Genomic DNA, 13,440 nt, shown 5'->3' on the forward strand with positions numbered 1-13,440 from the left:
TTTCTTTTTCTCCTTTTATACCCCATTAATTATCTCTAATCTTTCAGCCCTGTCTTGTGACCCACTAAAGGGAACACATATACGGGAATATGTTGGGGAACCAATGAGACTAAACAACTTTATAAAATACAGTTAAAATTTTATTCAGCAAGACAGCAACACAGTACAGTAATTTACTTCATGTGCCATTATTCATCACTATTAACAACTTTTTTTTAGGTGTTATTAGTATTTTTATTTGGAGTACAGAAGAGTTAAAGTAAAGCTCCTGAGTACACTTTTCAGTACTTCTACACCATTTAAAAAAAAAAAAAATTCACATGTAATATTAAAATAGCTGTGTTTTTATTGCCATGTCAATATTTGATCATTTATTTAGACCAAATACAATTTCCCACAGCTGTTTTAAAGCTCATAATTGAGCATCATTAAGAAATGATTCCAGATTGACGGTGTGATTTGGAGCATAGTTGGACACCATGTTCAAAGCACAGTGGTATGTCTTCCAGTCTGCACGCCAGGCTTTATTGACCTTTCACAGGCAGGCAGGCATCTGTTGCTAATTGTTTACCACCACATCCTGTTTCTTCACTGCTTGGTTTAACGAAGAGACTCACCTGCATTTAGAATGATTTATCATGCTTTTGACAACTGAGGAAATATATACTTAAATGGCACTGAAGACACCGAAGTGAAAAGAACACACAGCCCGCTCTATATTTAAAAAAAGATACTTGCATGTTTTATCTAAATGTTGTGAATTTATTAGAAAATTCTGTATTTCACAGTGAAATGATGTTGTGTTGTTTTCCAGAAACTGTGCAGACCAACACACAGCTATCAGCAGTTAGGAGGGATGAATACATTAATTATGGCAACATGAAAACAGAACAGAAGTCAAAATATTGCTGCATAAAATGATAATGATCCCACTTTTCCAATCCTTGTGACAGTTCTTGTTGATGAAATAATTAACTCACCACATTGTTATTGCTTAATTAACTTTCCAAAGAAATAAATAAACGTTTGACCCAGCTGGTAGGTGACGTCAAACTACTACAGCCAATCCGGGAGTTTCCACAGATGCCTTTTTTGGTAATCCTCTTTCCAACGAGGAGCTGTCCGAGCGGCACCGCGCTGTTTGTGCCAGGAATAGTACCAAATACAAGCCACTTTAACCGGGCTTAGTGACCGTCTCATCCTTGATGGGATTTTCTGCTCAGAATCGTCTTGATTTTGCAGGTTATGCATGGAGGTGCTTGGTAGAAATAGTTGTAGGTGATGTTATTGGAAGGTAGACCTATCAGGGGGGAACTTTTACGCGCTAAACTTAAGTGGTTTGCGTTAGAGAGTGTTTGGTTTTGGGATTTTCACTCTCCCCTTGACTTTCTTTAAGGCTAAACGGCACCGGGATGATTCCTCTCTTGTATGGATTGTTGTGTTTTTGTGTGCTGGGCTGTGGTCAACTAGCGAGCGGCCAGGCGGACGATGGAAAGCGCTATATCTGCCGGGCAGTACCCCTCAGCGGCGATGCGAGTTGCCCTGTGACATTGCTGCCCGAGCTAAACACCGGGAGCCAAGAAGAGGAACTCAGAAACACTGTAATGCAGCTACGCGAGACAATTTTGCAGCAGAAAGAGACCATTTCTAAACAACTAGGCACCATCAACGAACTAACTACCAAGCTGTCCCTCTGCGCCTCGGCCACCGACGATAGGAACTACAAGGGGGGGTCCTGGGGCAAAGAAAAGCAAAATACAATGGGAGATGTTCCAAGAGATCCTAATGACACAATTGACAGTCTTGGGAAAACCATGCAAGGGCTCAAGGATCGGCTGGAGAACCTGGAGGTAAGCCGCCACCAATTACGCAAAGTATAGGTACCCCCCTGCGCCAAAGCCGTGCGTAAAACTATTGTTATATTCTCAGTACGGATTTATAGGATTACGACGCGTTGTGGACTCGGTGCTCAGCGGCAGACTAGCACTTCTGAGAATCATTAGGGCGCGTATCACAGAGATCAAACACAGGGATCTGTGAGAAGGAGATTATGTGCCTAATTGGCCAATCTCAAACGTTATGCAGCACCTGTTATGTGATGTGTGTGTCCATTATGGCTGAAAAGAAAAGCTTAGCTGTCTTAAAATTACTGCCCCACGTTATGAAAATTGTTGGGTATTGCCCAACCTTTTTTAGCTTAATTCTAAAACTATTACCAGAATAATTCATTCAGCAATTAGAAAAGTGACCAAAACTTACAAAGTAGACAATATTGCTGAGAATGTGCTTGTTTCCAGCTTCTACTACTGAAAAAAACGGTGAAAACTAGTGAAAAATATATTTTTAGACCTGCCAATAAGTCACACAGAAGAATCAGAACGTGATGTGATGTAAGGCATCACTTGCAGCTTTCATGGAGCTCACTGTCCCCTGATTATCTCCGTGCACTTCCTGCTTAAGACATCTTGTCCGTCCTTCCTTAGCAACAACAGATGAGGGCCAACATATCAGGCGCTGCGTTCCCCAGTGAGTTCCGCGACCTGCTGCAGCGTCGACTAGGGGAGCTAGAGAAACAGCTCCTGAAGAAAGTCAGCAATCTGGAGGAGGAGAAGAGCATGCTGTCCAACGCCACAGCTGCCTACAGGCTCAAGACAGAGAGCACGCTGAATGCCCTGGTGGAGAGGATCAGTGAGCTGGAGAAAGGTACAGGCTGTCACTAATTGTGAGCTCATCCAGTCACTTACAACAGATCAAGATGAAACATTGTTTTGGTTAACTCAGTGTACAACGGTGAAAAGGAACCTGCTGTACTGATGCACTGCATTAATGGAGATGTGGCAGAGCAAGGTATTCAGATGAATAAAGAGAATGTCTGATGAATTAGAGAGTCCAAGACATGCACATTTGTTACATAAAAGGGAACTTTTATTGAGGTTGTTTTAAGCACCAGCTGTGTGTCAATCAGAAAGAGAGGCGATGCTGTTGTTTCCGTGCTTTTATTTCCCGGCAGTGAGTCACAAGTTCCAGAAAAGACTCTACCTCCTGGGACATCTCTCACATCTCCTACCTTCTGTCTGTCTCTGCTTTCTTTCTCTGTGCCTGTGTCATTACAGGGGGAGGGGACTTCAAGTCCCCAGAGATGTTCAAAGTGTCCCTCCCACAGCGGACCAACTACCTGTATGGCCGCATCACTAAGAGCCTGCCAGAGATGTACGCCTTCACACTCTGTATGTGGATTAAGTCCAGTGCCAGCCCTGGCATAGGGACGCCCTTCTCGTATGGGGTGCCAGGCCAGGCAAATGAAATAGTGCTGATTGAATGGGGCAATAACCCAATAGAGCTCCTCATTAATGACAAGGCAAGTCATCTTCTTTAATCTCCTGTTGAACCGATGTAGTTATGAGAAGAACCATTAGCAAAGCGAAAGCGTCAAAGTAAAAGTTTTGAGCCACACCTCAGTAGAGTGTGTTGTCATCATAGGTTGCCCAGTTGCCCTTAGAGGTTCGCGATGGAAGGTGGCACCACATCTGCGTCGCCTGGACCACGCGGGACGGCCAGTGGGAGGCTTACCAAGATGGCGGGAAGCTGGGTACTGGCGACAACCTGGCAGCCTGGCACCCCATCAAACCTGGGGGAGTCATCATCCTGGGGCAGGAGCAGGTAAGAAAGTGGAGTAGGAAATGAAGTCATTGCTTCTCTCACATGATCAAATAAGGCTGAAGCACATCTTATAATGAACCACCCTCTCTAATAATGCAGCATGCTCACATTATCACAAGTAAAACGCATCTAAGCCAGATGTCAAGTAGTTCCACTAATAAGCAGTGTTATTGACGGTGCACCTTTGCAAAACTGAGATAGAACCAAGAGAAGCAACAGCACCTGAGGCAGCAGTAATAAGATGGTGGTAGGTTATCATGACTAAACAATTAGAAATACACAATACAATACACAAACAATACACACTGCATACAGATGCTCCCACTGGAGCAATCAGTGCATTATTAACAGTGTCAGAAAAGCAGAACGAGACGCAGCAGTCTGTTTAGTTCCTTTGGAAATCAAATCAATAGCGCTTGATTGGGTTGTTGTCAGACAACACGTTCTTCTTCTAACTATATGATATCTAATACTGAACATACAGGAAACTTCAACACTAATTTACCTTATGTCTTTAGCGATGAGATGTGTTTTAGCTTATTGCTATTTATGCTGCACTAAGGATGAATTTGAGTCCTTTAAGTTTTAATGTAGTGGCATCATCAGGTCAACATGTCTTTCTTCAATGTGAGCCCAGTTCATACAGATCAGTGTGTGCGTGGTGGCCTCTTCAGCCTTCTTCACAGCAGCTTGGAAATGGTGAAAGAGAGTAATGAGATCCAGTATCTCCAGAAGTTTAATCAAAATCCAATCAGTGACATGCAAGTCATTTACAAATATGAAATGCAATTTAGCTGCCTCATTAGTATTAATCAGTCCCAGAGAGTTTTTGAAGTACTTAGATCATGTCCCCCTGAGACACTGCACCTTTAGCCCCCAAAATGCTCCAAAATCAAAAATGAAGTCTGCTGTTAAATGTTTAAAGTATTTGATCTTTTATATTTTATGTATTCAGTGAACTACTATATTATATTTTAAATGCATTTGAATTTTTCTATGTATGTAAATCATTCTGTGAGTGTCCAGGGTGTACCCTGCCTCTTTCCCAGTGACAGCTGTGATTAGCTCCAGCACCCCTGCAACCCTCAACAGTAAAAGTGGTTAGGGTTAGGATAACGGATGCATGCATGGATGGATGGATAGATAGACTTTCCTGGGTTGATAAAATCATAAAAATCCCACAGTAAATCCCACAGTTTTGACCTCACTGACTTCAGTGGCAGCAACTGTCCATACAAACTGAGTAGACTAAGACAGAACAAGAACAAGGCAGTTACACACATTAAACCTGAAAGTTTAATGACTTGTGCTCACATGGTCCCACAGACAACCTCCCCCACCTCAAAAAAAGATGATGCTTTCAAATTTACACCCTGCTCTTTATGGCCCTTGCAGGACGTTGTGGGAGGGCGCTTTGATGCTGGACAGGCTTTCGTGGGCGAGCTGAGTCAGGTAAACATTTGGGACCGTGTTCTGAAGCCAGCTGAGATCCAGTCTATGGCCAACTGTAGTTCTTACATCCCTGGGAATGTAATTTCCTGGCTAGCAAGCAATGTTGAAGTTTTTGGGAGGGGAGCATTCAAACGGCCTTTGGAGATGTGTGTGGAACGGCTGCCCAATGCTTAAAAAACTGCCTGTCTGCTTCTGATGTAATTAGCTAGTGTTTCCATTTAATCAGCATTTTTCTTAATGTCTGCTCTTACTTAATGACAGTTTATGGACCTGATGTTAAACATGAATGTGTTGCGATCTGCTTTGCACAAAGGGATATGTGGGATATAGGTTGTCTGGTGACAGCTGTAGACTCTGTAGCATTGAATGTGGGAACACACCAAAGTGCATATTGATATTTTGAGGCTGTGCGCCGCTACATCACTGACTGATTGCAGTTTCTTCTAGTGTACTTCAGTAACTTCAGTACACCCACCACAGTAAAAAAAAAAAAGTCCTCTCAGGTATTACTAATAGGCATACAGTCATAATCCCAGCCCCCTCCTCACACATGTCCCAGACCTCTCCATCTCCTCTCAAAAGCTTTGATGTAATGAAAACTCACTGAAGTCCAGTGCATATGCACACATGCACTGCTACTGCTTCAAATACACGGAGTTACCAGTTTGGCATTAGTATGTGTGCTTGTGCTGCATGGGAGGAAAGATTAAAGCTCTGGCTAATGTTGTTCCTTTACTAGGGAATGGGCTTCAAGCCAAGATCAATCAAACCTCTGATCCTGACATGTTTGGTCATTTTTAAGGGGAATACGACTGAAAAAGTACAATTTGGCAGTTTATCTGTTATGTGGTACTGACTAGTAGTCGGATGTTATCCTCAGGTTGGAATAAAACTGTTGATTTGGAAAGAAAGAAAGAAAACTTGACCTTTTTAGGAGTTTCTGATAACAGCTAATAACAGTGATGCTAGTGAGTCTTTCACAGTGCTTTTTTTTTTTTTTTTTTTTGCCTTTTCATATGAATAAAACTTAATGACAATAGATTCATAGCTGTAATGTTGTGAATTGTTTTGCTTTGTGATTTGTGATGTTGCCACACTGAATTTTCCAACTAAAAGTAGAAGACAAATAACTTTAGACCTATCAAAGTCTCAAAAACTAAAATCGAATGTACTTCTTGTTCATTAAATATGTGTAGGTGTAGTGTTATTTTGCAATATTTCTATCCTGTATTTTATATGTAGTCTTTGTTGTAGCACATGTGTAAATCATTGTCTACCTTGTCTTGTGGCCTTCTCATGAAGTTTAAGCACCATTAAATGTTTTTACATTTCCTTTGCCAATAAATGAAAATGTAGACAATAAAAGAAGCTACTGCTGCAAAGTGATTCTACAGATGTCTCGTCCAACAGCCTTTATAATATAAGTTTGCTGCTGATCAGTGTATTTCTGATAATTTGCTAAATATGTATTTGGTATTTAAGAGTCCTGTGAAATAAATCAGGGTCATGTGAAATTAACCAGGTAATCTCTGGTCATCTTTGTTTAGCCTCATGACAGATTTACCCGTTTATAATCACCTTGTCTCTCGTTAGTGGTACCTCTCAAGTGGGTGAAGTGGCACGGGACTGAGCAGTTAATCACACAGGCTGTGCAGGATCTTTAAACTCAGACCTGGGTCAAGACATCAACAGGTGTCCTGGGTGGCATTAGCAACACTTGACAGATGAGAGAGGCTAAAAGGTCATTGGTGATGTCACAGACACACTCCCTTGGACAAAGCAACATCTTTCAATCACACACTGCTCTGAAAATGTATGGTACGTGAAGGCCACAAGGTAAAACTGGATAAAGAAATATGACAAAGGTAAAAGAGCTGTCTCAAAAGTTAAAAGAAGACATCATTTTATAACACCAAAACATACAAAAAAAACTTCTTTAACACCTCAAATTCTAAGAGCTTGACAAAATATTTACTGTGGCAGTTGAATGACTTTGCCTATGGACTGTTTTGGATGTCTATTTCTAAGATCAGATCACTCTAACGTGCATCATTGAACTTTAAGGTAGTTTGGTGATAAAAACAGAATCTGAGAATCTGTCAGAATTATATAAGAAACACATAGTCGAGTTGTAATGAGGTAGGAAAGATTAGATTGGCAGACTTTACAGTTCAGTTTACCATTTTATCAGTATAGTAAGGTATTACCTAAAGTGGCAATTCATGAGACAGCTCCAGTAGATATTAGGGAATGTTTAATGAGAGTTGAAATGCATGTTCATGATATGTTTTCCTTCTAAAAACTCAGTACACATACTGACTGTGGCTCAAGGTCAATCCTGATAAAAGTGACGTATTCATTTCAGCGCCCATAGCTCTCCACAGCGTCTTCGACAGCTGGCATTCATCAAGAGATTCACAATTAATAAGGTTGGCGTCTCTAACAGAGGACAAGCTGTCATGAAATACCATCAAAGTACCAAACAGCATAAAAATAACTCGCCTGATGTCAGCGCAGTTGGAAAAGTTTCAAGGATTTTGTATTGTGTGAAGTAATCGTGTGTCATTTCCCTTTGTTTGGTTAACTTCTACTCATCCTCTTATCTTCGGACACTTTGATACTTTCTGTAATAATGAGCACTTTTAAGTGGTGATAAGTAGCTCATCAACGGCAAGTCATCTGTTTTGATAGTGCAATTTATATATTACCTTTACATACACAATCGTTCATGTTACCCACGGTGAAACCCATTACATTTAACTAGCTTTAACTTTGCATGCTAAGCAAAGATGGTCAACTCAGTAAACATTATAATTCATGTATCTGCATTTCAACAGCATGTTAGTATTGTTGTTTTGAGCATGTTGTTGGTTCTTAGTCTTCCTGATAGGCCGATAACTAAATTATAGTAATCACAAAGCAAAGCAGCTTTGTGCTGTAAATTTCATTATCGATTCAAGTCTGTGATGTGATATGAGCCATTATCAAAGTCTGAACTAATACAGGAGCCCATAATCCTATGTTGTTCTCGACTCAGCCACTTTGAACTAAGATGTTTTAGTTTTTCTTAATTCTTAATTTAACTATGGTGTCCAAAGTGTTGAATGTCAGCAGAAATGTGTTTCATAGCCAAGATTCCAGCCATCCTATAAAACCTCCTTTGACGTAGTCATAAGATGGAAACGGGGCATGTGTGTTGCACTGACAAGGCAATAGGCAATTTTCAAATGTTCAAGAATTCAAGCATGTGTAATTTCTGACTTCCCAACTTGACATTATTAAATTATATAATTACATCTCCTAGAACAAATGAAGAAAAGAAGCTCTAGCCAATTTTTTTATTCTTTTTTTTTTTTCCTCTGGAAAGCAAATTAAGGCCCAGATTTGTACATCAATATGAAATTAAATGAGTGGTTGGATCCATTCACAGCATGCTTAAATGATCACTCATTGTTTAAGCATGACCTTCACTTGTGCTATTAATTTATTATGAGCTTGAATGTCAGCCAATGATTCATCGTCATTACCCATTTTATGGAAAATGAAAATTTGACCTATTAGCTTACTGAGCATCAGCGACTAAACTATTCATCCACACAGTTTAGACCATAGTCCCAAACAGGAACTGCTTAACATTGTGTTTAAAATGCAACATGAGAATATGTGTAGTATACTAATCAGTCACAGACTTTAGCTATATAACTCCATAAGATAGGGTTTCGCAAAATTAGAATTGTTATACACTATAATTCTTCTACCAGGAATGTAGATGTACATGTGGTTATACTATGCTGGAACACAGCAGGGCAGATAGCGGAGGGCTCTGAGGGCTAAGAGGAGTAGAGAGTGCCGTACTGCAGGAGGAGTGGTTCTTTATCGCTTCTCTCCACAGTGGAGAAGTTCAAAAGACTCATGCTCTGACCATCACAGTGTTGGTTCTTCAGAAACGTTGCATTACTGGAAGCACAAATCTGTAAAAAAAATGTCCAGACAGATGTCAGACAGTTATGAAAGTGGATTTTTAAATCAAATATACTTAAATAATAACTCAAAAAATTATGGAAGAATGTGGGTGAACACCGATTTGTTGAAATATTGGAGCTTCTGCCACACACAGCTGCACATTTGTTTCCCAAGTGTAATTTATTCTCAGGCACAGACAGCCTCCTTGTGGTCATAAACTGCATTAAAGTGCTACTGTTGCCTCACTGTGACGGTGCAGGAGTGTACCTGGGATCTGCTGCGACGACGAGGACGGCAGACGACGACGGCAGCAAAGGAGATGGTGGCTGCAAGAGCTGCAGCACAGAACAGGATGAAGAATATGTGGACGTCGTCTGGAATTTACACAGAACATGCGTTACCAGTGTTTAGTCTTTAAGAATCAGTCGCAGTGAAGTGACATGTGAAAGGAATTAGAGGACTGCATGTGACATATTTCACTTTACTCACACTTTATTCCAGGTGCAACAGTCTGCTTTACATCATGAAGAAACTCAAATCATTTTCAGGATATGGCAGTGCCATTTAAACACCCACACTATTGTAACTCATCTGATTTAAAATGTGTAAAGGCCACATCTCATTAGGCATCTGGATGATATGAAGAAAGTTTTTTTTTAAATCTTTTAACAGTGATCAGGAAACTAGACTAACTAACATATAAATATATTTGATATTATAACCCTGTGTTGAATCAGATTGCTCTGGGTATCACAGCAACAGAGATAAGTCTTCAATCTTGTGATTTTTGTCATTAAAAAAAGAATGTGAGCGACTGATAAAGTGGGTTATTATGAGTTGAAGCTGGCTGAAATTAATTGAGCACAGCAGACATGTGCTAAACAGTCGGACCACTGTTCCCTTTCTGTCTGTGGAACTAACACAGCTAAACGGTGCATGGTCAGTTTTATCTGAAATGCCTCATGACATCTTTCCTCCTAGAAGTAGAAAAGGAAATTAAGCATTTCAGCACACAGAATTGAGCTTTGAGGAGTTAAAAATCCTCTTTAATGAAGAGTACCAGGGGTTAAAGCCTCTTTCTGGGCCTCTCTCTCAGCTGCAGTGTGTCACAAACGAGTGGTTGAGGGTTCACACTGATAAAGGCTTTAGGGGGCATAAAACAACCTCAGAAGTGTGATCAAGATGGTTGATTGTATTGCTGATTGTTCAGATGATACCAAAAGTAAAATGACCTTGAATTTCTCCGGTGTGTCATATGATTCATTTTTAAATTTTAGCTATTTAAATATATTCAATATTACTCTTTTGGCCAGAGATATGGTAAAGACACTGTAAAATTCTGAACTGGTTTTGAAAGGTTTTCGTAACTGTAAATCCCACAGCGTGGGGGCACTCACAGCTTCTCCTCACGTCGAGGCTGAATGAGGTGTGCAGCTTGCTGATGTCATTGCGGATGCTGATCTCCAGGCAGTGGACGCCAGCGGAGGTGAAGGTGTGGCTCAGTCGGAGGGTGTTTTCATAGAGCATGGTCAGGGTGCAGCCTCCAGTCGTGTCTTGCACACAGCTGGGGAGGAAACTCCAGCACACCCACATGGGAGGACTAAAAAAGCCACAGATTGAGTGATCTTCACTCTCTTTACTGACTGTCAATTTCTTTGCAATAAAAGCAAAATAAACCAAATGCTCCTCACCTCCCATCAACGTAAAAAGTCAAAGTGGTGTTTTGAGAAACCTCATAGTTTGAAGACCCCTTCAGCTTGATTTGTTTGATGGTATCTAAAAATACATCTCAGTTGTTACTATAGTCTTTTCATTATTTACTAGGATTAGTTAGGCATAACTCTACTTTGCTAAGATTTGGAAAAATACACTGTACTTCTAATAAAATCCATTGTTACACAGTTAAATCTGACAGATTCTCACAGAACAAATTAAATTTTTTTAGACATTTTCATGGATTAAGTTTGTTGATAGTAATGATGACCTCATTCCATTATCTGACCATTGTTCTTTCTCTTTCAAGGAATAAAGTTGTAAAACTAAAAACAGTTTGAAACTTTATACTGCACATAAAAAAGCATTTGACTGATCTATCTGAAACTTCATGCTGCTGCTGATATTAATTTGACAGCGATTCAGTGATGATGACATCAATTTAAAACTACAAACCGAGCACTTGGACATCCGTGGAGTAGACCCCAGTAATTAGAGGTGCATGTTTTGTCATGTTGACTCCTACTTTCAGACGCAGTGTGTAGTTGCCTGATTGATGGTAATGATAGCGGACGACAGGCTCAGTCCCTTGGATCACTTCTCTGAATCAGAGATCAAAGAAGCATGAATGATAAAGAGCGTGCATCCAAAACCTATGTGAATATTTTATTTATGAACAATCATCATACCCGTTGCCCAGGTCCCAGGTATAGCTGCAACATTCTGTGCTGAAATTCTTTTGGGGATCAAAAAACTCAAACATAGTCTCTATAGGAACATCTGAAGCCAGTTGTCCGGAGCTCCTGATATAGGTGGCATTTCCCTCCACTTGATAGAAAACCAACTTCCCAGCAATATACTCTGTTTAAAAGAAAGGACGTAATTTAGGAAACGCAACATGCCTGTAAGAAAAAGGGTAAATGTGGCATAACGTACCCAAATCTGTCAAAGTATCAGTGGTCTTTGCCACACCCAGGAGGACCAGAAGAAGAAACATCAAGAGCCACACCATGTTTTTCCTGTGAGGATGTCCCACAGTTAAAGAATACAAAATCATATGTCAAATATTTGCAGTGCAGCAGATATTAGATTTACCTGTCCATATCTGCTGGAGATCACGGGGGATCAGTAGAAGACCTCAAGAGGAAGTAAAGGTAATCCTTGGACAGCAGAGCAGTTGGACATGGGGAGGAAAAGGTGATGTGGCTCCTTCTGGCTGCCTGTGAGATTCAGAGCATGCATACTAGAACTACACGCTTGAAATTGTCGCCACGCGTTTTAATCATGTGCCCAAGGAACAACAAGCTGCTTTTAAACAGGAGGCTCTGAACTTTGATCAGTGATGTGGAACCAAGCTTCTCAGATTTGACTGGTCTCATGTTTTTTTCTTATTTCTCTGAAACAGAAATTGTAAAGAAATCCCACAAGGACTGTGGAGATACAGTATGTTAGCAACATGACATATCCACATGGTGGTGCCAACAAACCAAAATTAACAAAGCCACCGGGTGGCTTATGTTATGTTTAGATTTATGCTTACCAGGCTGAAAAATAAGATTTGTGTGAGATGGAGCAGAGAAATTTTGCAGATATAGATAAATATGCAAAATTGTCTCTAATTTGACTTTACAACAGCATATTCTCCCATGTCTGTCAACTGCCCTGGGCAACGTTCACTTTGTGTTTTATTTGCTGTAATTTGATTAATTGCAAATTTGAGTTGGGTTTAGCTGAGATGAACTTACAGGAAACATTATTCAGAAACCGCCCACGTCTGCTCGTCGTGCAGACTTGACAGTGCACCATTCAAGCTCCAAGCACACCTATAAAACCATCACAGAAATAAAACACAAATACATGCATATAGATCAGCTAAAAACAAATTACACTCACATGAGCCTTTAAATTACCGTATTCACTGAAGGGTTCAAAGTCCTGTTTTGGATGCTTGGCTTTACCCCATTCACGAAGTGGCAAGAAAAGCTATGTGAACCTTTTGGAATTTAATGGTTTTCTGCATTAATTTGTCATAAAATGTAATTTGATCTTCATCTCAGTCAAGAGTTTTAAAAAATATATAACGTACCTTAAATAATAACATCATTTTGTTTTTCTGTTGTGTGTTTTGGGTCATTGTCCTGTTGCATCACTCAACTTCTACAGAGTTTCAGCAGACGTACAGACATTCTCACTTTATCCTAAAGACTTTTTTGATACACTTGGGAATTCATCTTCACCTCAATCACTGCAAGTTGGCCTGGCACTGATGCAGCAAAGCAGGCCCAAATCATGATGTATCCCCTACTATGTTTTACAGTTGGGATGATGTTTTTATGATTATATGCAGTGACCTTTACATGCTAGATGTAGTGCTGTGTGTTCTAAATGTACAGTCACAGACAAAGTAGCTCTAGTCAACACCTCCAAACTAATTTTCTTCCAGGTATGCTAATACCTGACTCCAATTAGCTTTTTGGAGGTTATTATTATCCAAGGGTTCACTGAATTCTTTCCACTATTTATGTTTTTATGGTTGTTCTCAATAAAGACATGAAAGATCAGAAATTCTTTTGTGTAATTATTTTAGACACATTATATTTGTTAATTCTCTTGACTTAGATCAAGCTCAGATCACATTTTTTGACAAATGAA

General features: G+C 40.0%; 2 protein-coding genes across 2 annotated transcripts; one reads left to right on the forward strand and one right to left on the reverse strand.

Annotated features, from left to right (window-relative positions):
* Positions 1-1,165: 1,165 nt before the first annotated feature.
* Positions 1,166-5,286, forward strand: nptx2b (neuronal pentraxin IIb). Its single transcript, XM_026351716.1, has 5 exons — positions 1,166-1,850; positions 2,484-2,703; positions 3,114-3,358; positions 3,481-3,660; positions 5,056-5,286. The coding sequence occupies exons 1-5, from the start codon at positions 1,413-1,415 to the stop codon at positions 5,284-5,286; spliced, it is 1,314 nt and encodes a 437-aa protein (XP_026207501.1). The 5' UTR covers positions 1,166-1,412.
* Positions 5,287-8,942: 3,656 nt separating this feature from the next.
* tmem130 (transmembrane protein 130) lies at positions 8,943-11,800 on the reverse strand. Its single transcript, XM_026351850.1, has 7 exons — positions 11,725-11,800; positions 11,478-11,649; positions 11,245-11,390; positions 10,767-10,851; positions 10,476-10,675; positions 9,343-9,449; positions 8,943-9,083 (listed from the first exon to the last, which is right to left on the reverse strand). The coding sequence occupies exons 1-7, from the start codon at positions 11,798-11,800 to the stop codon at positions 8,943-8,945; spliced, it is 927 nt and encodes a 308-aa protein (XP_026207635.1).
* Between the last annotated feature and the right edge of the window lie 1,640 nt (positions 11,801-13,440).

This window comes from Anabas testudineus, chromosome 19 (genome assembly GCF_900324465.2).
Source record: "Anabas testudineus chromosome 19, fAnaTes1.2, whole genome shotgun sequence".
Taxonomy (NCBI): Eukaryota; Metazoa; Chordata; class Actinopteri; order Anabantiformes; family Anabantidae; genus Anabas; species Anabas testudineus.

Coding starts and splice junctions, on each gene's coding strand:
- tmem130 (XM_026351850.1), bottom strand. CDS start 11,800: ATGGTGTGGCTCTTGATGTTTCTTCTTCTGGTCCTCCTGGGTGTGGCA. Junction 10,852..11,244: donor CACGGATGTCCAAGTGCTCG/GTTTGTAGTTTT, acceptor ATGTATTTTTAG/ATACCATCAAACAAATCAAG. Junction 9,450..10,475: donor CAGCCTCGACGTGAGGAGAA/GCTGTGAGTGCC, acceptor TGTAAATTCCAG/ACGACGTCCACATATTCTTC.
- nptx2b (XM_026351716.1), top strand. CDS start 1,413: ATGATTCCTCTCTTGTATGGATTGTTGTGTTTTTGTGTGCTGGGCTGT. Junction 3,359..3,480: donor AGCTCCTCATTAATGACAAG/GCAAGTCATCTT, acceptor TTGTCATCATAG/GTTGCCCAGTTGCCCTTAGA. Junction 3,661..5,055: donor TCATCCTGGGGCAGGAGCAG/GTAAGAAAGTGG, acceptor TGGCCCTTGCAG/GACGTTGTGGGAGGGCGCTT.